A 25,973-nucleotide genomic window follows, 5' to 3' on the forward strand; every position below is an offset into this window, starting at 1 on the left:
GCAATCTGTACATGCATTTTACAGTTGTTCTGTAGGAACGGATAAAAACAGGAAATTATGAAAGCATTTCCAACTGTAGCGTGTAATTTGCCAGTGATACCACTGCGGGAGTTCAAATAAATAAATATGCGTTAGATTTAAATGTTTATTTCAGGGTTTGTGTTCTTCTGAGTGCAAAGCATGAGATTTATGGAAGCAAAAATGAAAACTTAGGTGCACTAGAAATAAAAACAATCTCCATTTTCTCCTCCAAAGAAAGAAAATCCATGTAGCCTTTCGTACTGGACCTGTCAAAACCTGACCTGCACACAGTCTTACCTGGGGATGGAAGGATGGGATGCTGGTTGAGGAAAGGGTGGGTCTCAGGAGACACGGGTCCAGCAGAATGAGCGTTGAGGTGCGGAGGCCCAGGTGAGGAGGAGTTGCCCGTGTGGTGGGACAGATGCATGAGGGGCTGGCCGAAAGGAGGAAGGGACTCGAAGCTCGTCTCCAGTAACTGGGAAGACTCCAGAGCAGCTACAGGGGGAACAATGAAGCCTGCAGGAGATGGCTGATGCGGCTGCTGCGGCTGCTGCGGCTGCTGATGCAGCTTCAGCTGATTGCTGGACTGAAGGCTGGCAGCTTGGGAATGGTGCCCAGTTTGAGGAGGGCCGCTCTGGTTGTGAAGATGCATCTTCTTCCCCTCCTTCACAGACTGGTTCCTCTTCTTCTGCTGCGGCTTTATCATTCCTGAAAAAAAAAGATGAAATAAAGATTAGGCATTTCATTTTGTGTTTCTGACTATGGGCACTTTGAGTGGTTACTGTACAGTACGTCACCTGTTCCCTCAGCTTCACTGTCCGTGCTGGAGCCACTGCTCTCTGAAGAGGATCCAGTCTTTTTGGAGGTAGTCATGGACTCCACAGGTTTCTCATCTGAAAAACAACAACTATTTGTTCGTGCATTTCCAAAATAATGCTTGAAACGTGAGCGGTTTCATAATTTCACATTTCTAAATCATATTGAAAACCACAGTCGAGTTTACACAGAGTGACCGGTTCCCCTTACTGATTTCTTAGAGTGGCTTACTTGGAACTTTTTTCTTCTTGCGGAGGCAGGAAGATACGTATCTCTCCAGCTCGCGCAGAGTGGAAGGCTTTAGCGTCTCAAAGTCAATCTCAATCTCATCAGGGTTTGAGTTTTTGAGTGAGGGCTCTCTGGACTGGATGATATGCACGACACGACCAAGTTTGTCCCCAGGAAGCTTGTTGATGTCCAAGCTTAGCTGCCTCTTCTCCTCGTACGTCATAGGTTTGCACTTTTCCCCTGTGGCCGATGACCCAGCTGCTCCCAAGTCATCTTCCAGACTGGGAACCGGCTGCAGGTTGGTGGGGTGATTGTTTTTCATCCCTTCCTTTTTACTACAAAGACCAAACACATAAGAAAAAAACTGAGCAAGGGTAATACTGAATTGTGCAATGGAAAGCTGATGGTTAATGAAGCGTCTAAAATCATGTACTTGCTCAAACCAGTTGCCTGACATAGAGGAAGTTTTATACAAATACTAACCTGGGTTTCTTCTTGGGAACCTCTTTATTGTTATTGTTACTGGTCTTGGACTTTTTAGAGAGCTGCGAAACAGGTGTAGCTTCCTGGATCTCATCTACAAGACCAGGCATGCTTCCTTTTTTCTTATGCTTATCTTTCTTCTTTTCTTTCTTCTCCTTCTCTTTTCTCTTTGGTTTGCTGGCTTGTGGTTGGGACAGGGCAGCCAGCTGCTCGTGGACAGCCTTCAACTGTATCAAGATAAAAGACCAGTTCTCAACAAACAGGCAACAAGGGCTGGTCAACTAATTTGTAGCCACCTTGAATCTTGTCTGGTCACTGACCTGTTCCTGGAGCTCAGCCAGTCTCTGTGCTCTCTCCTCTTCAGAGTCATCTGTAGAAGACTCAGACTCAGAGGATGAGTCGCTGGAGCTGTCTGAAGATGAGGGAACTGGGGCCAAAGGAGGCTGGGGCTTAACAGGGGCAGGATGGTGAAGTGTGGGAGCAGGGGCAGAAATCAGAGGCTTGGTCTCAGGTTCATCTGGCATCTTGGCAAAGCGCATCTCGAAGACATCCTGTAAAATTGAAAGAAACATAACAAGGTAAGCAAAGCATATGCGCATGTTTTTAGGAAGAGACTCAAAACACAAAACAACCATAACAATCTCGAACTGTTGCTTGTTTTTCACTGAAAGTGGATGGTTACGCATAAGCTGACACATGAGGGGATAGTTAGCGTTCAAGAGTCAATGTCCAGTACTACTTATCAGGGCAGTTAAGCATAGTGTAGTCAATACAAAAAGATGGATTACAAACATTATGGTACGGGCCTTACACACTTACACACACTTCAAAACTGCAACCATATTAATAATATATTTGTGTGATTAATCCCCAATTCCACAAAAAATAATGAAATATCAGGATTGCTGATGTCATGGTTGATTTTACAAGATCCATCAAAATCAACACTGATGAACTGTCTGCCCTTTGTTTTCCCTCAGCAACACTGTTTGCCTGTTAAACTATATTTACCTGCAGCTTGCGTGCCATAGCTACCACCTCGTGGTCTGGAGGATTATATTTGTAGCAGTTTGAAAACATTAACCGTACGTCAGCAGCAAACTCCTGGGGTTCCCGGTATTGCCTGTTCTCCAGCTTGACCTGTCAAAAACATCAAGGACATTAATTACTTGCCATGTCACAAATCTTGTCTTTTCGATGTCTTACAGTTGATAAAACTATGCAGTCCTCAACACACCTTGATGGTGCTTAGGTCCATTGGATGTTTGATGATATCGTGATAATCATGTAGTCCCAGTGCATCCACATCGACAGGTTTGTAGAATGGCCAGGCATAATTAGCATGCTTCTTGGACAGCATGTCCCTAACCAGACTAGCACAATATCCCATCTGATCCTGTGGTTTGGGGCTATGACCTCCACTTGGTCCACTCAGTCCCATCCCCATGCTCATGCTCATGCCTATACCTATGCCTATGCCTATGCCTATGTGATGCTGGGAGTCTGGAGCTTCCTTCTTTATCAGTTTTGAAGGCCGGGTACTCTCTCGCCTGGGTAGTGTCTTTCCAGATTTGGACTCTGCTGGTGAAGACTCACTCAGTTGGTCATTTGCCGTGGGCGTTGTAGTGTCTGCTTTCCTTTTCTGGCTCTTTCTTTGCTAGATAGAAGTGAATATAATATAAAAAGGTTAGAAATAAGGCAAGAAGACAAGGAAATAAGTGATTAGAATCAGGTGCTAAAACTTAACCACACTTGTCTATACTACCAGGTATGCTCAAAAATATGCCCACCCACCAAAGCACATCTCCCTGTGTCAATCACACTCACTTTGGTCATAGTTATAGGTGTCTGCATCATGGGTGCAGTGCTCTGGATGGATGCTGGGGGAAGAGAGGTCTGAGCAACAGGAGGCACAGAAGTCATGATGGGAACTTGAGGAACGCAGTCTGATTGGCCCAGGGAGTATGGAGCTCCAAGCTGCGGTGCGTGGCTGGATAACGTTGGGGGCATGTGGGACGGCAGGCCCTGCATCAAAGGCTGGGGAGGTAGCGAAGGTGGGCCCTGCACTGGTCCTCTGGTCTGCGGTCCTGCCGAGAGGTTCGACAGACCACGTGTTTGAGGAGTTGTGGACGAAGAATCAATGATGGCCCCTGGTTTCAAGCTTAGACCTTGATGAGAAAACAAGACACTTAAATAAATAAATGTATAAATAATGTGATAAATATCACATGCAATGTCACACACGGGCCAGTGTGTGTTAAAATTAGTAAAATTTTGTGTCAAGGGGCAAATCACAAACCTCCATCTCTTCGGCCCCGGCCACGTCCCTTCCCTGTCATGACAACAATCTCTGTTTCTTCCTGAGGCATTTCTGAGACTTTCTGGAGGAAAGCCTTCTCTAGAGTCTCAGCCATTAAGACTATGTCATCTCCAGGCTGCAGGGGGAGACAAAACACTCTTAGCAAAACTGGAGGCATATCAAAATATTTGGCAATTTTTGGTAAGACAAGTTCCAGCATACAACTATGTTACCTTGTTGTATATGTAGCAGTTGGTAAACATGGTGCTGAAGTCTTGGATACATTCTTGGGCGTTCCAGTAGTAACTGTTCTCAAGCCTTTTCTTGATTGTTCCCATGTCCATTGGATTCTTGATTATGGTGTAGTAGTCCTGAAGAGGTTGCATATGAGTATGTCAAAAATGCGAAATATATTGCCACTTTTATTAATAACTGAAGAAAGTAAATAATTTTGGATTCCATCGATCATCCTGTAATGCACACCATCCATTAAAAACTTCATCAGAATAAATCTTAAAGGTGTCAGTGCTAGCCAATCAGCTGCTGTCCTTGGCAGCAACAAAGACATCCCACATATGTTGATTCCTGACAATGTTTGTAAGGTATTTTTCTTTTCGTCTTTAGCTTATGTCAGAACCAAGAAGTGGCACATGATAACTGCATGTAAGTTTCCCACACTCTCTCTGGCATGGATTTTGGTCAGTCGACAGAAAATATTCTCACATCTGAAGGCACTCATCTTAGCAAAAATCAAATGAAAAGATACAACCAGTGTACAATGTGTACAGTGTGTAAATGCATATAATGTGGTGGCAGTTTGTATGTGATGCCTAAAGTGTCCATGAAAGTTTCAAGGCATGTGGCATCATCCACACAGAGACAAAACTAGTACTCACAGGCAGGTTAAGTTTGACCGCATCCACTGGGGCGTGAAAGGGCCAGGCAAACTGGTGCTTCCACAGGGACTTCAGCACCATCTTGAGCAGGTACTGCAGCTGATTGGTCTGGCGCTTTGGCCTGCTGGGATTGATGTACTCTGGAGGTGGGGGGTTGAGCATTTGCTGCGCCTGCCCTTGGCTGCTGCTGCTGCCCGACATCTGCGCTACATCCAGGCCGTCCCCCATTCTAACAGGGTTGGGCGTGGGCTCGGGCCCCGGAGCGGGAGCTGGAGCTGAAGCAGGGGCAGGGGTAGTGGTGTTGGCAGGACACCAGTTCAGTCTTGGCCCCGGCACAGACTCCACTGACAGAGCACCACTGATCCCATTGCACTCCTCGCTGGACTCTCTAGAGAAAGAAAATAGTATACTGTCATTAGCATGTATGCAAACACAGTGTAATAAACAACGCTTTGATGTGAATCATAAGATAAGATAACATTCTATACTGTCATTGTACAGAACACACAATGAAATTCAGATGCATTCAAGAATCGGACTCAGCATAAAAAAAGGTGCTATAAAATAAATAAATGAATGCTTTCATTCCATTCACACACAAAAACACTGCATTCATCCTTCACACAACCCACATTCATTATTTACCATCCACTATTGCCAACATATGCAGTTAAGAAGTCAGATTAAAGCCATCATCATCTCTCCTGATAGAAGAGAGCCCTGCTTCATTGATAGTTATGGGGTAAATGCAGAAATGAATGCACAAACTTAACTGTGCATTAAACTCATAGCACATTCAGTTACCTTTGTTATTTGTTACCTTTGAGTAGTTAAAAAACCCACTTGACAAATCTACAATATGTTCTGTCACAATGAAAAACCCAAACGTAGAAAACTACACGATAATCTGAGACTAAAATATTCAATAGCACAACCTCAAACCTCCAGACAAGGTCTCAGCTGTTTTTAATGGTATCTTTTAGTGTTTTCTTGTTTACAATTTTTTTCCGTACATCACTCCTCAGCAACAGAAATAATCTCACAAGTTCATGACAATGATTCTTCATTTTGCGTCAGCCATTAAACTGAGGCACACACGACTTGCATAAAATCAGTTGGTGAGAATTGTGGAATTTGACTGATTTCTGATGGGCTCAGTGTCAATTCAAATCTTCAAATAGGGTTGATCTCAGCGACTTAACAATAATTAACAGTGACAAAGTTATATGGAATTCATTTGCTATATGTATTTGTTCATCTTTTGCAAAGGATTTAAACTGATCCCAGCTATTCGACAGCAATTACATAACATCCAAACAGTAGCAGTAATGTAGTTGTAGAATAAATTTTAATAAAAAACGTTACATCTTTTAAAAATGATACACAAACAGATCCCTTTGAAGAGCTCAAAGGTTGCTGAGGTTTAGGCCTGGCTCTAGTGTGTGTGTGTGGATCTTTGTCTTCCCACTCTGTCTCAGAACCTGGTCCTTGTTTAGGGATGTGGGTGGACAGGGGTGGAGGATGGGGTTGGGGGGTTAGCGTCATCTGGCAGCTGAGAGACTGTGTGTTCCACTATGCAGTGCTCAGTCCCACATAATGTCCTCTCCCAGGCAGTCTGGGACAAAACCTTCAAGATACACACAAAGCCAGTGAAGACAACAGCAAGGCCAAATAACAATCTAGAAAGGCTTTACTACACACAAACTGAGGAGCAACAATGTTCTGGGGAAAAAAAGAAACACTGATCACAAGGTTGTGTATTTAAACCTCTAATCAAAATAAGGTATTTCCTGTCATTCAGTCTCACACTGAAAGCCACCCCTACAACAAGGCCTTAAAGCGAAAGCACACAGCACTGTATAGATCTGTGACTAATCTCATTCTTGATGAGTCACTTTCTGAGAAGAGGGAAGCAGTTTACACACCACATGATTGCTGGCTTGACCCCCCCGCGGCACTCAAACATGGAGGAGAAGCTGACTAACTGACAAATATGTTGGATGACAAAACATGAAAAGAAACAGTACTAGTCTAGCACAGATGGTACTTTTTTGGCTGGAAACAAAACAACCTCACAAATAATAACAAAATAAACAAACACAGAAGTTGTCTGGGCCCAAGGCACAAATGTGCACACTGACGTCATAACTAATGTCCAGTCCAATAAAGCAAAAAAGAAAAAAAAATACTTTTCAAAGTTTTGCTGAATCAACTTGACAAAGAGATTAACCAAATGACAACAATCAAGACTAACAGCCATAGTCTAACAACTCCAGCTTCATCATGTCAGCTTTTAGCATAATCGCAGGTTGTGAGCTACAACACAGGTAGTGCAACCACATTTAATATGTGAGAACTCGACTATGGAGAAATGAACTATTTCAAATCAAGTTTTTAAAAACCACAGGGTTCCCCATGCATTAATTTATTTATATGCAGCAGCCCGTCACAATATCAACATCAGTCATCACAAAATAATTTTCAATTTCTGGTGCTGCATGCCTCCTCCACACAGACTTTGTGTATGTTAACAATTGTTAAAGTATATTTGGCGACCCATTTTAGCCTTTTTTAAAACTTATTTTAATGCATCTGTTTGAGAGAAAGAATCCATCTGCGATCATTTAGCCAGCAGATAATCTCTCCTCGTACTACCCCTCCCATCTACTGACAATCACACATGCTTTGCAGAGAAATACAGAGAGAGACAGAGAGAGAGAGGTACTCCTGTAAATATGCTTGGTTTTCAGTCGTTTCCAATGGCTACGTCAATAACAAAGTCTCCTCCACACGCGGACTACCCGCTGCTGTGACAACGGATTCGTGAGTGAAAAAATCCAAAACAGTTGCTGCTGTTGTTGTTGTGTTTTTGGGGCAACTTTATAAGACATCTGTCTGACAAAGAAAGTTAACAAGATACAAAATGAAAATAGAACACTATAGAAAATAAAAAACAATAAAATTAAAATTAAATTAAATTAAATTAAAATTAAATTTAAACAGAGCAGACAGTGAGAGAGAAACACAAAGAGTCAGGGCAAGCCAGTGTGTGAGGTTACAGACGGAGGTATAGGTACGTGTGTGAGTGGGATGGAGAGGATTAAAGTGTATGAGTATGCTAATCACTTGACTGTGACACTGAAATCCAGTGTGTGGGTTGTGGGGAAGAGAAAAAAAGGAAATGACCACACGAATACTGGTGTGCACAGCCTTGACATCATAGTAAGAAAAACTAAAACTGTGACAGGCTCACTCACTGCAGATGCTTTCAATCAGCTGTCAAATAAACATCATAATAATGACAGGTGACCATTAGTACAACAGGCATAAAAGCTTAAACTCATACAGAGCAGCACAAACATAGTTTTAGACCATGAAGGTGATTTCTGTAAAAACAAGCACTGTGTTGACAACAAACTAATGAACTAGTTTTTGAGAAGTGCCATGGAATTCAGAAGTAAAATCTATTAGAATGTTGTAGGTCCTCTTATTTCTAACCCAGTATTAACAATTTAAATGTCAACACAAGCTGTGGCGAGATAAAGTTACCAGAGCAGAATCAACACCTCTCTGACAGTTTCAACAACAGCTATTGGATGGCTTGAGACTGTACTGTTTTAGCCTGTGCTAGATAGCCTCATCTACATTCATTTCAGCTTAAGATGTTTCAACATTTGTGTTGCCACCTTTGTTTTCAGTTCCATGATAACTGAATGCTAGTTGTCAAAGATACAAAACTAGTTACCAACTTGCTACTCATGCCATTTTGCAGGACTCTTTGGCTCTTAAAAGAACCCTTGAGTGAAACATGGGATCTAATGGGAAACAAAATAATGTAAAGACTTTGGCTGAGCTGGAGTTGAGAAATCCAAATGCCCATTAAAGAAATGGAAAACTCAAGAATCACTAAAAATCTTTTATACTGTCTTGACAGGGCTTTGCACTCATTCGTCCATAGCTGCCTTTGATTACATTTTTGTTCAATGTAACACAAAGGACAACTAAAAAAACTGCTGTCAACATTAGGTAGATGGTAGAAAGTTTTGTTTAGTGTGAGGCAACATAAAAATTTACTTGGAAAGTCAGCTGGATTTACAAGAACACACAACCTGGCAAGGTGGATTCTTCACCTTGCCACGTTATGCTTAGCCAGTGACAGACAGTAAGTCAGTCTCCTACCGAGTATTTTTTTTTTTAAGTGTCTGTCCTTTTCCAAACAGTTTCCAAGGAAAACTTCACTGGCAGTTCTGTGTAACAAACATCTGGCGCGTCAGGTTACATAAATAGCTGACCTAGACAAACTAGAATGACAACATTTGGACAAATAATCAGGAGGTCCAAAGGAAGATGAACTTGGATAACCTGCTCTCACTGTTAACATGACAAGCTTGAAAACTGAACTGTGACCTGTATAAAAGGACGGTACGGCATCAGATTTATGTATATTAAAAGTTTCACTTATATGCTAACCACAATGAATACACAAAACAAATACATGGTGAGGAAATTGTTAATAAGAAGGAGCACAGCCCTAACAAAAAGTGCGGAGTTAGGTATGGCTATGTGACAGCAGACTGCCACTATGGCAGTTTTTGGGTTTGGGAAAAACACAGTGAAAGCCACTTCGCTTAACACCTGCAATGTTTTACCCATTAGCTGTAACGTTAGTGTTAACTTTTAGTAGCTTCATAATCATCCACATAGGGTTTTTCGGGCTGTTCTATTAGCTGTTTAAAAACAAAAAGTGGTTAAATTCAAAGTAAGGGGGTCTGGTCTTACACAAAAATTGGCACAAATCAAAATAATTATCAGTGTTGACTGAAATTAAATATTGTATCATGATAAATTCCTCAGCTATAACTGACCAGCTCTACTGTGTGTGCTTGCTGCTTCATTCAATACATGCAGCAGGTGCCATTCCTTCTCTCTCAATGTTTAATGTCCCACCCACAGCTGCCTGTATAACTCTCAGTTGTTCAATACATGCACAAGGACTCATGCCAGTGGCAGTGGATATCTATCTGCATAAAACAACACATGCTTGAGGGCATGTTTTATCACGCTTGTGACATATGACAAATCTGATGCCATAGGAGAGTTTTGTTATTATTCCATCAATATAATTAAGCCACTGTAACTTTTGACAAACACAACTTATTTCAATTTTTTGAAAGCCAATGGTTCTTCTAAGGCACAAGGTGCATATTATCTATCTATCTCATACAACACCCTACAGATGAACACTGACATAATTTCTCTAGCCAGTATGAGGAAGTTTTCTTTGGGCAAAAGGACAGAGGTAAGGTTGGCATTGCATAATTTCATAAGGATGACAATGCATATTTGCATGTCTTGATCCCGTCGATACATACTAACATATGAATATCACTCTCATATTGCCTCATCGGTGGTTTCCTAGACAGAATATTTATGCTGCAAGTTACACTTAACTAAAAAAGTTCTCTACACTTAATTTTAAGTCTTTGTCAAATTCCTGATCATCTTTTTCATCCAAGAGCCGATACAAACCACTTGAGACATGGCCAGAATCGACATGTGCAGGCAGGGGAGTCAGAGAGTGATGGAAAAACACTCAGTGGCTTTCACACACAGTCGCAAGGGCTATCATCTTATCCTATCACAAGCACTGCTATATCAGCAGTCGGGGGAATGAGAACTCCAGCTTAGCAACAGTACATCCCATCAGGCTATTGCACAGAAATTCTAATTCTATGTTGCAGAAGAACGTAACAAACACTGAAATGACGGAGTACACCTACGCTGCACTTTGCCTCTTCAACTGTCTGCACTACGCTTTTTCTAATTAGGCAATAAAGATTGAAAGGTTGCATTAATTTTTGTATCATACCTTATTTAAAAAAAATGAAAAAAAAGAAAACAGGACAAATCCACAAAAAATCCATGCACTGGCACCAGTTAAGAAATCGTGGTACAAATATCCAAATAAAATAAATCCTATTTATGGTGATTTTCCAGCATTTCTTCCATATAGAAGGTAATAGAATATAACAAAATCCTTTTCAATATAATGCAATCTACTTCAACATCAACACAAAGTACTGCATCAAATTTGATCACAGTATGTAGTATAGTATAAAATACAAAGTAGCTCATTTGCAGCTGTATTATACAGCAGAGTATGTCTGTTGCAGTATATGTCAAGCACAAAAATACTTTTGGTGAAATTACAATGTGAATGTGCAGATACAGCTGGGGTCAAGATAATAATCATACACTAATCACCTGTTCTGCCCAAACACTGCATTAAAAAAACATTAAAAAAAGATCTCCGCATTATGTATTCAGTGCTACTACTGAGCTGTCTTCGAATCTTATACGATACCTCCATCGAAAGGTAGCAATCTTCGGCATGCAATCCTTTATCAGCACTAGAGCTGTGTGCAAAATCTGGAAGGATGATGACTTAATGGTAACAGCTGGAAGGCAGATGTTGAGGGAAATGTTTTCTGTATGCTGTATTGAGTATTTGATTCAGTACAGACAGGTACAGTACAGATGGCTAGGGTCACCAGACAGACATCTACAGCATTAACAGCTCCAGAGCCAACACTTTAAGAAGTACTCTACAAGCAGAAAAGTTGGAAAAGGTAGCTACAATATGAGCCTGGCCCAGCTGGCCAGTGCTGCACAGAGCAAAGTCTCATCTTATATACACACACACACAAAAAAACTGCCAGATGGTCCTCAACAGCTCATTAACATCAGCAACAAGCACACTCACGGCGAGAGTCATTGACATTACAGCACTGCCACAATGACAAGTGTAAACAAACTTCTGGGGAGACAGGGACACATGTCATAAATGAGGGAGTGTGAACAACCCCTCCCATAGGATTCAGGCATCTGCAGTACAAGTCCAAGAGTGATCTTAAGAGGGAGTGCTTTCTTGAAGCCGTTCTTACCTGAAATTAACATGCATCTCCACATAAGTCTTGAGTGACCACTTGGGATTGGATCTCACCTTCTTAGTCTATATGAAAATAAACTTGTACATGTTTTAGTGTAATTTTCTGTCGCACAAAGAAAGGTAATTTGTGAAGAAAACCTAACGACACCTCGACATTGCCTGTCATGAAAAGGCAGATAGCTTTTAGATATCAGATTACATACTACAGTCACCTTGCGACACATCAGCTTCATCAAGAGCATGTGTTACTATAATGATTAATTGTTAATGAAGGGACTTGACAAACCTGGGCCCGCTCTGTAACTCCACATGACAAAAGCATAAAATAAAACACAAAATAAATGATCACAGACGAAGCTAGGCGCAGTTCCCAGCAGTTCACCTTTTACCACTGCTATATTTTGTGATTCCATAGCTATATGTTGCATCATTTTCAAATTTATAAGCACTGCAGTCAAAAATTATTTGCGAATATAGTTAGAACAAAGTCTGCTCAATCGTTTTCCGTTTGTTGAGGCACAGCTTTTTGCATATTCTCATGGACTTTAAGTGTATCATCTTTCCTTTTGCCTTTCCATTGCATTTCAAGAACCATTAAGGATTATGCTAAATGATTACAATACATGGCTAAAGTAATGGCTCTTTGTAATTTAGAACAGTAAAACTAGTTACTGCCAAGTTTCATTTTATCTCTCACTTATTGTTTGTTGTTGTTTTCAACAGTATTCAATTATATAACTTCAATTAAAACATAAATAACATTAAACTGATTCTACCTCTATTAACAACCAGGTAATACAATAAATAAGTAAATCACTCTCAAGAAAGAGCAAAGTTGGCATGTGAGACTAATCAAGTCTGCACATGCCCCCAACAAAGGTCAATCTGGAGGTCCACTTCCTGTTGTTGCATGTCCTACATTGCTCTCAGCTCTGGAATAACAGTTGACCTTTGACCTGGACATACATCACTGCAGACTGTTGTGGAATGTCTTCTGGGGAGGATGTGGCTTTAGTTACTGGGTGGGGAATGCAAATCTCACAGCAGGAAACCTGTATGCAGCATCACTGCAACCCCATTTACACAGAGATCATCCATTACTGCTGTTAAAAAGATCTGTCATTATGTTGGCTTTGCTTTTTTTTTTATTTTACACTGAACCCAACAATGCTGGCATAATTCTTCCCTGGTGAGTGATCTTAAACAGCATGTTGGTATTGGTTATCGAAGCAAAAGAAGGACAGTACATAATACAACAGGGTTAACGTCTAGCATGGCTCTTAACGTACCCAGTCCAAATCACTCTTTATACAACAATGTCAGTTAAGGTCTGTTACTAGCTCTGCCTCCAGCTTAAAGGCAGAACAACGATGCCCCCAGATTCCATGTTTGTATGTTTTATATATACAGCAAGGTGGAACATGGCTGTATGAAAGGGGCTAGTGACTGTCCCACATGGAAGGGGGAGAAAACATAATGGTAAGATGTGTACATCTCCCAAGAAAGTAAACTATTAATCATTCATGTATGGGGGTGGTGGTTGATTTCAGGCAAAAATGGAGGCCTGCAGATTCCACTTGAAGCCCTCCCTAAGTGTCAGAATGATGGCCTGTGTTTTGTCTAAAAGCAAAGGAATAAATAATTAATGCAACCACAGTGACAAGGCCAAGAACACCACTCCCTGCTTATTCACCAGGCTTTTCACTCCTTCATAGGAACCAACCTTCAACCTTTCTCCCGGGAGAAGCTTCACACTAAGGGACCTCAGCAGGCTGTTATGCACTTACAGAAAGTGTAATTCCTGCTTCATACTACTGTGTCCACTGATGCTCTTATTTGTTGGGATTTTGTATTAATGTTTTAAATGGTTCTATTTTTTCCTGTAGACTAATTGGTACATGAGGAATGTGATGTTATTTTTTGTTCTATAAATTCACATGGACCCTGGAATAATTCACTTGTAAAAAGTAGAGTGATTTAATAATGGGTCTGAATGTCAAATAATGCATGACTATTTCCACAAGTACACTAATAAGGTGAATACAGCCAAAGGAGGAAATGTACAAAAATCAAAGATTTGCCATAAGATAAGGTTACATGAATTTAATCAGGAATCTGAGTGTTAAGTGAAATATCAGGCAAAGCCCTTTTCACACAAGTATTGCTGGTACCCTAAAATTTTCTGCACATCACTCAGAAGAGCTGTATATGTTTACGTCCCAATTAGTTGGGAACACATCTGACTTGGACAATCTTCTGTTGTGTGCTACATGTGTGAAATCACAACTCCAGACAGCACCCGGACCCAGTTTTCTGGACGCTTACTGCAGTTCATATGTGAAAACGACTTTGTGCAAAGTCGGTGCAATAGTGGTCAACCATAACTGGGACCTTGAGATGTCAGTTACCAGTGTTTTGAGCAAACATTTGCACTCAGCAAAGCATAAACAAATGTGATCAGAACCTGTGATGAGGGCACACCACAACACATTTTCCAAATGAAGGGAAAGCCCAAGAAAGAAGGTGGTGTTTTCCCTTGTGGTGGTATTGTCAGCTGACAGTCTTCTAACTTATGTACAAAGAAAAGAACAGACACCAATGAGAAAATAACAAGAAACTGCACTAAATGAGTCAAATCATTTGCTATGTTTTACAGCCGATCAGAGAGTTGTCTTTCAATAACTGTCTCCAACACTTAGTCCACACACCAAATGTCTGCCAGTAGAAGTCGACCAGTATTAATGGTACTGGCCTCACCAAAAATTATGGGTAAGAGTCAGCCAGTGAAGCTCAACTGACCCAATGGCATCAGAAAGCTGACCTTCAAGTCAGTGTCAAGCAAGGCTTCCCAATCAAGCCAGTGAGCTTTTTTGTGAATAATGACAGGCTGAGCAAGAGCAGCAATTTACCTGAACTGCTATACTAAGCAACTGTATCAATAAAGCTTTAAATAAGGCAATGCATGTATTAATAAATGTTTCATGATAGATTGTGTCTGATTACCTGTAAAGGAAAGCTTAAGCTCAAAAATTTACATATATATTTTAAAGACGTCATGCTGAAATGTCTTAATTTCTCCATTCAAAATTAAATATGTATCTGCTGGCACAGAGGCCCAATTTATAATCAGTCCAACTTTTAATGATTTAAGACACAGCATTATACACAGCATTCTTATTGTATCAAGGTGGTGTACACACTCAGTATAATAATATGTTCAATTTCATGGAATTACACACCAATAATATTCCAAAACACATTAAGTAAATCCTCGTTGTATCATGTGTGACTGTTCTGTCGGTACCTCTGAAACTCTGCTTCTAAGAAAAACAAATGTTCTAGAGGTTCCTATGGCAACACTTCTTGGCCAGTGTTTTCATTCTCGATGGTTCCAAATCCCAGTTTTGAATGCTAACCAATTCAATAGTAACCACCCATGACCTGCACTATTCGAGCTGTTTATAGACAAAAGCAAAAGAAGTACAACTAGGGTCTAACAGTTACATCAAAAACAACTGGACAGCTTTGTTTACATCTGCCTTGTGTGAATGTAAACCAGGAATGACAACATTTAACAAGGTTATTATTATTCAATTATTCATGGAAAGGTCATAAACTTAGCATAGTATTGATCAGAAGCACTTACTGTATGAATCAGTGCATGAGCATGCAAACTGACTCAAACAGTATTAGTCATGATTCAAGCACATTTTAACAGGAAAAGGCACGAATCATGCAAGCTCTATGAGGCAAAACATCCAGCTGGTTAGGATAAGCAAGCCAAACCCTACCAGGAATCAGGAAACACTTCTACCACACACACGCACACATACACACACACAAACACAAAACCCCCTTCTTCCTCTTTAGCCCCCCCCCCCTCTCATCAGGAGGTAGGTTCATGGCTTCTGGCTGAAATCTGGATAACAATACAATTCTCAACACAACACAGAAAAAATCTAAACTGGACTGTTGTGTTGGGTCATGTAAAACTAGAGATAGAGCTAACCACATGTTAGTCCCAAGAAGCATTACTCTAGCCTGTCTTTAATTTAAGCATCTCCTCAGCTTTCAACTATGTATTGAAACTGAAAATATTCTGAGTGTAAAGACTTAAAGGACTCTGTTAAATATATGAAAACTTATTAGGAATCTACCAAACCAGATAAAATTACCTTTTCACAGAGACTGAATGTGCAATTTTTTCCAGGAGGGCGTCCAGTTTTTGAAAATCCAGCAAATCGTTTGACTTGGCATGCATCTTGTAATCCATTTATGAATTCCACTAAACAGAAACCAAAAAAAGAATGACAAAAAAAATGATTACACAAAAGTTTGAGTTTCCTTTTCTCTCATCCAAAACACAGGAGGGGTTTATTCTTCAGGCTCCAGTATGTTTTTTAAAATCCCACAGAACACAATAGGTAATCCTTAGTGTGTAGTCCAAGCGTAGTTTGAGAGTGGCTACTCTGCGAAAAAGTCCCCAGCCTGAAAACAGTGGGCCCAGGCAGGGAGGAGCGGCTGTGGAAGCCTACAGCCGGCAGGCTGTGTTAGCTGTGTGAGCCGGTCCTCTCTCTGCCCCATCCCCCTCTCAGCAGTACAACGGCCCAGTTGCCACAGGCTCTTCGCTCCATTGTGTGTCCTCTCCAGGGCCTCCCCAACTTAAATGGACACAAGCCGCAAGCAAGAGGTGTACAAGGAGAAGAGAGGAAGGCGAGAGAGGGGAGAGAGGGCTCCGATAAGATCCAGGAGGAGCACTTTATTCCTCTAGCTCGCTCTCACCCTCTCTCGAGCACAGGCAGAGCAGCATGTAGTTACTCAACAGTAAAAATGGCTCTGCTGCTTCCTCATTCAGGAGAGTCTCAGCCCACACACCCCTCCCTCCCTCCCTCCCTCTGTCCTACACGCTTGCTCATTCCACCCCTCCCCTCTTTTCCCATCAATAGCTTGAGGTCCTTGCTCTCTCCTCTCTCACTCTCTGTTACACCTTTAACACCCCCCCCCCCACATCTCCTCCGTCCATTTCATCATGCCCCACCCCCACCCACTCTCTTCCTTCAGAGTGATCTTGTATATGCCTTCCCCCACCAATTTAAAGGCTCCCTTATCTGTACTCCATCCTACTCACATTCATATTCTGGCTGGAGTACTCCAATACAAAAGAAGCTGTACAGCTTTTTTTCAACTACTGTTGAGAAGAAAATATCCGATATTATATCTGGTATTGAGCCAGATCAATACTATACACTCCGAAGTCCCAGAAACACCCGTGGCTCTAAACCACATTTAGATTTAAGCAGATAAATTGATCAGAGTTACAATCATGGCCTTTTCAACAACAGTCAAAAAAAAATCTGAGTGGACAGGACATATTATACACAAGAATATATGTATATATCCATACGGGGTAAAGTAAAAAATGTTTTTCATGAAGCAAGCAATTTTGTACCTCACAACCACAAAGCTATCAACTCTAATTAGTACGTGCACTGCCATACAAATTTAAATTCTCTATTTTTGATTTTTTTTCTTTCTTTTTTTTAAGTAAAGTACTTTCATTTTCATTTTAAGAGATTCCCTACAATTATTGCTAGAAACCAAAAACATCTTGAAATTTTCCAGTACTATCTATTTAGGTTCTTTGTTTAAATTTAAGTAAATTTCCTATTAGATAATCAAGAACTACCACATCCATTGATTAAAAGCCATATTGTTATGCTGAAATATTCATTTTGAGTAGGATTGTCTCCTACTCCGAATCAGAACCAGAATTCCTATATTTATTACAGAGGGGAAATTCTTTTAGAAAAAAAACCCAGTATGTGGTAGGAAGGAAAAAGAGTTGTCCAAAAGTAATAGAGTTAAAAAGAAAAAAAAGAAAGTAGAGTAAAATAATAAAAACGATAGAAAACAGTAAAGAAAGTCAGGAGCATCTGTAATAGGCTGCACATGAGTTGATGCCGGCACACTTGCACAAAATAGGATTGTTTCCTACTAAGCAATTTTGAAGAGGCACATTCGTGACAACATTTTTTTTAACTCATGAATAATCTGGATGCAGATTATTTATACATTATGGAGCCCTTACATTATGGGCAGCAAGATGTCTAAAATGGGGACATGAAGAAAAACTGAAGTGATCACAGAGATTAACAGAAACACTACAAAGAGTGAGACCACCCACTGTGCCTTCCTGTAGCAGAGCAGCCAGTAATGACATTCATGACTGTATGGTGACCACAGTGCACTGGCAGCAGGAAGTACAGAACTCTTCAACTGAACTGGATTATTTCCCATATGTATCTGTAACACTTTGCTGTACAGACAGATGTCTATGTACCTAACATATGTACATTAACAGAGGCACATTGACTTCTAACCTCTCAATCAATCTTAAGTCTCACGTGCATGCAAGCAGGTACACACTCACAGTTTCACAATTAGTCACACGTCAAAAACCCCAGAGATCAGGCAAGTAAAGAGCCACTGTGTGAAACGTATACTTGTCAAGTGACTGGCGAATGCAATGTACAGTGTCTGTGCTCCCAAATGAGACAAGCAGCAGCTCATCTGTGCTGCAGCCAGACACTCCTTATAGACCCACTTCCCTGTCCACGTGCCATATGCACCATTCCCAAAGACAATACAGCAGCTGCCAGAGTGACAAAGCTCCAACCTACAGCAATTCAGAAGAGGCCAAACCGATGGCCCTGTCACTGGAAGGGTGGGGGGAGATCGTATTCAGACACAAGGAAAGAGGGAGGGAGGGATGATGGCGAGAGGAATGGGGAAAGCGAAGAGGGTTGCATTTAGACTGGGGGTTGGGTCAGACAGAGAAGAAGCAGCGTGCAAAGAGATGAGACTCTGCGCGGAAGTCTGAGGGAGCTTCCATTAATCATCAGAGCATCGGAGTAGCTGAAATCTACAGGGACCTGGAGTGGAGAAAATAGGGAACAGGCAATTTGCCAACTTGACATGGTGCAGCATGCACTTGTGTATACTCAGTTATGCAGTGGAAAAAACAATATATAGAAGACTGGTGGTGAGAGAGGCACTTTGTAGTAATAATATAAGTCTGTCTTTTTTGTTATTTGAGCATTAACTAAATCTAACGATGATTCCGAGTTCAGTTCCATTCAGTCTTCTTACTAATATCAGGATGACATAACATGTCACACCAATTTAAAAGAGCTCTCCACTAATTTTAAAGACCAGGTTTGATTTGCTCCATTCGAGGAGTACAACTCAAACTGTGAAATCAGTTGTATCGTAATCTCTGTTACTCTGAAGAGAGCTGTTTAAAGTTTGTAGAAGTAACTCTGATGTTAACATCATACTAGATCAATGCTAGACAATGAAGGTCAAATCATCTTAGTTTCCACTGCTATGATTTTGATCAATTTTTAAAACCGATTTTAACATGCAATCCTACGATCCTACAACCGTATAATTTAAATTAAAATAAGTTAAATTTTGCAATTAATCCACGACTCACACATGTGCGGAACTGTACTGATCACAGAGCAGCTATGTTCCAATACACCCATATATTTTACACTCAACACTAAACTAATGTTTTCCTCATCTCAATGCACCCTACAACTCGAAATCTATTAGTAGCACAACTTTAATTTGGAATAACGGAGATAAAGTTTCTAAACTTGCAGCTGCAACCTGAACATTAGACCCTAACAGTATGAAAACTGTGTGCAAAAACTTCAACATTTCAAATAGTACAGGAGATGGTAGTCAGCTTTATATCAATACATTTGGAATAACCATGCATCAAATAACAATGTGACAAATGTGAAAGGGGTCACTGATAATAATGAACATACAGAGAATAATCAGCCAAATTTACTCCCCTCAGCTTCCATAGCTGTTTACAGCTCATCGCTTAACTGTCCAGAACACAACTTTACTGTTTTTGTTCACTCTCGTAGCTGTTTTAATGGAAAAGCTCTAAAAACAAAATGAATCCTACCTACTCAGCACCGAACAGCAGACTAACGCTTAGTGACTAGCTGGTGAATATAGTGGAGCAAGTTGACAGAAGCCAGAGCTTGAGGATGAATACTGGACTTACATTTGCCTGGAGGGCCAGAAATGTGATTCCAAATAAATGATGATGTTGCTCCCTAGTTTCTGCTTGTCTGAACACATACCTGCATACTCACAGTCACTATATCAGTTTAAAAGGTGATGATATGTTGATATTGTATAATTAGCTTTTGAAGCAAATATATAAAAGTAAAATCCAATGAGAAATTTCAGTCTCTGTTTCAGCCTTGAGGAACTCAGATAATGTCTAAACCCTGTGTCATGAGACATGCTGTCTTATTCCATCTAACCTGGCATTGCTGACCACAGTGGCTGTAAAAAATGCAGTCAGATCCTGATGTAATAAACTGACAGCTGAGTGAAGAACACTGTGGTGTGAGAACATGTTTTACAGAAGTTTGTGAGTTGTAACGTGAGTTTGTAGGGTATGACTGGACTGTATCAATGTCTGACCCACTATGATCAATACTGCTGAAAATCTGTAGAAAATTCAACATTATATTAGATATCATCATATCAAACTCACTATTCTCATTATTCATGTGTAATATTAGATGATACATTTTTGTAGGACTTTTTAATTCAGACAATCTGTGTAGTGCATTATTCTAACCAAGACAGGATAATTATATTGAGTGCTGAATTTTATAATGTTTTCAAAATCACTGTGTGATACGTAGCGAAACTGGTACTCTAAAGTGACTACCAGGCAAGAGCTTTCTAATAAAGTAATGAAGAACAGAAACCAGTAATTGGTGTTAGATTGGGTGATTCCAATGTCTTTAAGGCCTTGCTCAATATGGATACAGATCATGATTAATGATATTAAAAATTAAATATTCAATGAGAGTTTAAAGAGTTTGGTATATGGAAAGTGTCATGAGACAATTGTTGTTGTGATTTGGTGCTATATAAATAAATTGAATTAAATTTTTTAAAAAATATGGGTTTTAGCAATTATTGGCCATCAGAAAAAAAAATCAATATCACCTTTTCCCAACATGCTACAGGATGACAAAGATGCTAAAGACTGAAAAGCAATAAATGGAGCACATACACTCTCACACACTGTAATAGATTTTGTTTGCTCACTCATTTGTCCCCTGACCACACACTCCTTTTCATTCAGAGGTCATTCACAACTAGGCCAAGGATGGTGTTACCATGGCAACTAAACCAGAGAGAAGAGAACAAAAAAAGGAATTTAAAAAATAAGGGAAAAGAAAGAAAACAGGGGTGACAAAAGTGTTTTCTTTACCACAGAGCATGATAATAATCCAAAATCACAGCCAGACCTAAGTCAGCTCTAAGTCTGTAGATTATATATTTTCCTGGCTGGCCATTTTTTCACCCTGAAATGCTCTGGGGGATTTATCAGTTTCAAAAAAACGAAAAACAACATTACATACTCGCATTTTGAGGTATGCAAATAATGGATCCACTCTGTGAAACCTGACCATATCTAGTATCTGCAATAATTTTGACCCAGTTTTTATTTACAAACCTGTGGTGCAATTTCAACTGTGATTACTTCATTTACTGCTTACTTAGTAACTTCACGCCATTTGACACATTTCATCTTCTTTATTCACACAATTGCAATGTGTAGACAGTGATAACACTTTTTTTTTTATACCTAACCAGCGACACAACCTCATCAATAATTTTTTTCACTCACATACATATATGAAAACAGACTGACAATTGTGCAAAGAGAACAGAAAAGATAACAGTGGAGCTAGAGCATTGAAGTGCTTCAGTTTTTATGCACCTGTAGGCAAAGTAGCCCATCAAACAAGCATTTGAGTGCAGATAGGTTAGTGTCATTACAGATCTCTAAGTTGTTACAGATTGGGCTTTCAATAATTAAAACGATGGTCATCCATTAAAATAAAAAACAAGTATCATGCATGTAGAATTTAGAATTCCTCAAGAAAAACAGCAGGACAGTGTACTAAGTAACGGGCCTTTGCATGAGTAATCTGTTTGAACATACCAGTCGGCTGAATGCCTCTTTGTGTCTATGATACCAAACCAGATAAACACTACAAACCCAAACACATATTTCTTGGATGTGAGTAATTACAAGATGTGGTGAATAAAACAATATATTGCAAAGTAATGAGTGCTGGCGAGCAACCATCGTCGAGGAGCCAAGATCCTGACGTTAGGCCACAGGGCATAGATTATTGCCTGGGTTTCGTAATGGACGTCAGTTCTATGCATAACAGAACGGAAAGCGTACAAAGATAGAGCTCGTTTGTTCCCACGATCGTGACAGCAAGCTATGTAAAATGAATATTCCGCTACAGTTATATTTTTGAAGTATCTACACCACTGATTGCATTCTCATCAAATAGCCTCAGTCTGAGTGTGCGCCATCATCACCGTGACGGCGTCACCGTCTCCCACAACACAAGACAGTCGACGAGCAACTAGCAATAGATGCCGAACACGGTGGTCGTAGCAGCATTTGTTGGGCTATTTGTAGCATAATGGTGGCCAACACTGGGTGAGACAGGCAAGGGATGTCATATAGACACACAATGTAGGTGCGGTTATTGTGTCTTTTTGATAGACAACTGCCAACTAGCTTTAGCTAGCAAGCTAGTTAGCCAGAACAGGCCGCCGTGCAAGTGAACGGTCTCAGTAGGCGCCGGGCATCAGCGCTGCATCGTAAGCCTTTACACTGCTGTTACCGTGTCTCTTGCGGTCTACTCATTCACTTTACTGAGACAACATGACTGGCAGAGAAAAATGTTTGAAACAACGGCGTTTACCTGGATTTATCAGGTTGCCAGGGCGCGCGGGATCTTTCTCTCCGAGGATCCTGAACACCTCTCGTTGTCGATGACGTCACGCGTAGGTCTTTCGTTGGGCACGTAAAAGAGTGTGTCACGGACTGCAACTTTAGGGGTCCGAGGAGAAATTATTTTTGTTCACCAGGACAAATGGTTAAAATGATTTACTTTGAGAAAATCCCACTGGACGTTTATGAGCAAAAGTACAATGGAAAATGTTATTGAAAAATGTTTTAAGTACTGCAAAGTATTAAAGTCAAACGTTTTTTCCCCTTCAAAACTTCTCAGATCACATTCATTTGACAATGTCAAGACAGCTTCCAGTACTGATAACGGTACTCATCTTCACTGTTTTGTTGTTCTGTCCTTACCTTAAAAGTCATGATATGGTCCAATATACATTTTTTCATTAGATTAGATGTGATTTGACTTTCTAAGGAAAAAAAACTACTGGTAGAGTTGGAGGGTACAGTAAAATGTGTTTTGATAAGCACTGTATTTGAAGAGTTTATATTTGAAAGGTAGGGTTACTATCAAACCCTACATGATTGCAGATAAGATGGTTTATCAGTCATCATCAGTGATTAGTAGAACGGGATCAGATTACATCCACTGAAGTGTTCTTGAAAAGCTAACCTTAAATGTACAAAGAATAGCAGCCAGACAGAATCAATGGTTTGCAGCGCCCCTTAGTGGAGGACCACGGGTCAAAATGCATCCAATAAACCGAAAGTCGGCTGCGATCCAAAAGTTGGGTTCAGAATTTGAAATCTCCATATTAATTCCACCAAGCAGTAACATTTCAATGTAACGCTATGTGCTGAGATGTCTATTTCAAATACGTGATATTATATATAATATTTACTTTGTACGAAAACAGCGCATGCGTCTTGGGTGGGAAGTGATTGGACCTTCAGAAATCCGGAAGTATGTGAAGGTCTTCGGCTATGGTTGGAGTACATAACGTTTCACTCTTGTAGGGTTAAAGTCGATGTGGAAATGGGTGTTAAAATAGAGATATTTAGAGTAAGTAGCAGACATTTTAAAACAACGTCCTGTGACATTTAATATGTACTAGTGTTAACGGTTAAACACGTACAAATCGGCCTAGGTTTTTATGTTTCGAGCTAGCTAGCTTAACTGTGGTCATGATGTAACAATTTCCGACTGTAATTCACGGGATGGTATTTTTGTTTTGAGCAGATGATGCTGTATCTTTCCTTTCCTGTGACCATGTTCTGGATCTCAAATCAAGCAGAGTATTTTGAAGAATACATAGTAAAGAGAAAGGTCAGTAATGCTGCTGATATTTTGATCATATATGATGACTTGGTGTTTTTGTAATAACAACTTAAAAACTTCAAGCTTTATTGTCAATATGTTTCTTTTATATACACATGATAAATGTCTCTTTTTCTGTCTGATGGCGTCTTTTATGATGTCCAGCGGGAGATCTTCCCCCCTGATGATGGACTGCATGTAAGTGTAATGCACAGAGCAAAAGTGTTTATGAAGTCCACACTGTCTCTGAGAAATAAAATCACGAAAAGCCGAATTGTTTTATGAGAGCTGGGCTAATGATTCTACAGTTTTTTCTTTGTACCACTTTCCATCATGATTAAAGCCCAAAACCACAAATCATTGTTGAATTTAGAGAAATCTGTCTCACGTTTTCACAATTGCATGTCTGCATAGCTTGAACCTATTCATATAGACCAATGTTCTTTAGAACTACTGCTGCACTGCACAATATATGATGATGATAATAATGACTGGTATATTTATTTTCAGAGGAAAGAGTTGGAGGACTTCAAAGAGCGAATGCGTGCTCGTAAGGAGCAACGGATATTGAAACAGATTTCCATGGAGGCTGAGAAATGAGGATTTTGTGATGTAGACATGCACAAGTTCTCAGCAGCACTAATGGAGGATTATCTGGCAAAGCTTTTGAGCAAAAGAAAACTTTGGATTTAAGAAGAAGCATGACACAATGAAAATATCTTAGAAGTTAACACATCCCAAGAAGCGCTTGGCATTTTACAGAAAATATTGAAAACATCTATTGAGATTTAATATGTATTAATCTTAAGGTTTAGAAATCAACCTAGGTTTTGTGGTCTGATCTCATAAGTGATATTGTGGGAATGTCCAGTCGTATCTAATGTATATATCATGATTTATTTTGCAAGGTACAGTGCCTATAAAATGTGCCCACTCCTGTAAATGTTTTTCACAACATTTTATCACAGTGGATGTATTAAGGTCATTTTGATACTGTTCAGCAGGAAGAGACCTTGATACCAAAGTGTAAAATAATCTAAATAAAGTGGTCTGAATTAAGCAGAACTATAAAAGCAAAGTAACTGTCTGCCTAAGGATTCAATGAATAATGAATAATATTTCCAGTTATCACTGTCACAAAGCCTATTACATCCACTCTGTTTATATAAAAAGAAGTTACAGGGGTTAGAGGATTGTCCTTGCATACACTGATTATGAGTATACTTATTGTTAATCTGTCACTTTCATGCTGTTTTTCATTAAAGTCTGTTTTGTATTATAACAAATTTTGGTCTCACTGGATTTGGTCATATTTGCATATGAAGAGATACACTATATGGACATAAAGTATTGGGACACCATCAGGTACTTCAGTGACATCACATTCTAAATACACAGAAAGCTTTGCAACTATAACTGGGAAGGCTTTCCACAAGATTCTGGAGACTTTCTGTTGGAATCTTTGCCCATTCATTTGTGAGGTCAGGCACTGATGGTGGATCAAAAGGCCTGGCTCACAATCTCTGTTCCAGTTCATCCCAAAGGTGTTGGATGGGGTTGAAGTCAGGGCTCTGTGTGTGCCAGGCAAGTTCTTCCACATCAGACTCATCCAACCAGGTCTCGATGGACCTTAGCTTTGTCCATTGGGGCACAGTCATGCTGAAATAGAAAAGGGCCTTCCCCAAACTGTTGCTGCAAAGTTGAAAGCATAGCATTGTCCAAAATGTCTTGGTATCCTGAAGCATTAAGATTTCCCTTTGCTGGAAGTAAGGAGCTGAGCCCAACCCCTGAAAAGCTTCCCCACAAAGAGGTGTGTCAGGATACTTTTGTTTATATAGTGTATCTCATGGGGCGGACAATGCCAGTTTGACTACCAAATGTCACTACCGATTGGAGCAAAAAAGCAACAAGTTATAAGGTAATGCTTGTCTTAAGAGATAATACTTCCTCTCAAATAAGAGTAAGACTTCATTAATCATTTTGATATGACATATAAAACAGAAAATTATATCATCACCCACTTCAGACCAGCATTAGCATCTATGATTTGCCAGGTATGAATATCTGAGGGAGCTGTGTTTGGCTTGTGCAAGTGCTCTTCTGTCCACACCAGCCACAGCTAACAAACTGCTGGACCA

At 40.1% G+C, this 25,973-nt stretch overlaps 2 protein-coding genes across 5 annotated transcripts in view; one reads left to right on the forward strand and one right to left on the reverse strand.

The window, feature by feature from the left end:
• brd4 (bromodomain containing 4) overlaps positions 1-22,685 on the reverse strand; it is a 28,420-nt gene extending 5,735 nt beyond the window's left edge. For 2 of the 4 annotated variants that reach the window (XM_046414700.1, XM_046414701.1), the window contains exons 1-12: positions 15,868-16,539; positions 4,744-5,131; positions 4,081-4,218; positions 3,848-3,983; positions 3,376-3,716; positions 2,786-3,205; positions 2,560-2,688; positions 1,869-2,099; positions 1,549-1,775; positions 1,069-1,400; positions 819-914; positions 319-729 (exon numbers count right to left, since the gene is read on the reverse strand). In XM_046414700.1, coding sequence (XP_046270656.1) covers positions 319-729; positions 819-914; positions 1,069-1,400; positions 1,549-1,775; positions 1,869-2,099; positions 2,560-2,688; positions 2,786-3,205; positions 3,376-3,716; positions 3,848-3,983; positions 4,081-4,218; positions 4,744-5,131; positions 15,868-15,965 — 2,947 coding nt within the window. In that variant the 5' untranslated portion in view covers positions 15,966-16,539. Of the gene's footprint in view, positions 1-318; positions 730-818; positions 915-1,068; positions 1,401-1,548; positions 1,776-1,868; positions 2,100-2,559; positions 2,689-2,785; positions 3,206-3,375; positions 3,717-3,847; positions 3,984-4,080; positions 4,219-4,743; positions 5,132-15,867; positions 16,540-22,533 lie in introns of those variants that run through there. The other 2 variants (XM_046414699.1, XM_046414702.1) reach the window with 2 other exon arrangements.
• Positions 22,686-23,429: 744 nt separating this feature from the next.
• Positions 23,430-25,119, forward strand: LOC124072947 (protein PET100 homolog, mitochondrial). The gene is made up of 4 exons (XM_046414750.1): positions 23,430-23,580; positions 23,758-23,844; positions 24,001-24,033; positions 24,346-25,119. Exons 1-4 carry the CDS (start codon positions 23,554-23,556, stop codon positions 24,433-24,435), a joined length of 237 nt encoding a protein of 78 aa, XP_046270706.1. The 5' UTR covers positions 23,430-23,553; the 3' UTR covers positions 24,436-25,119.
• Positions 25,120-25,973: the final 854 nt, after the last annotated feature.

The sequence above is a fragment of the Scatophagus argus genome, chromosome 16 (genome assembly GCF_020382885.2).
Source record: "Scatophagus argus isolate fScaArg1 chromosome 16, fScaArg1.pri, whole genome shotgun sequence".
In the NCBI taxonomy this organism is placed as follows: domain Eukaryota; kingdom Metazoa; phylum Chordata; class Actinopteri; family Scatophagidae; genus Scatophagus; species Scatophagus argus.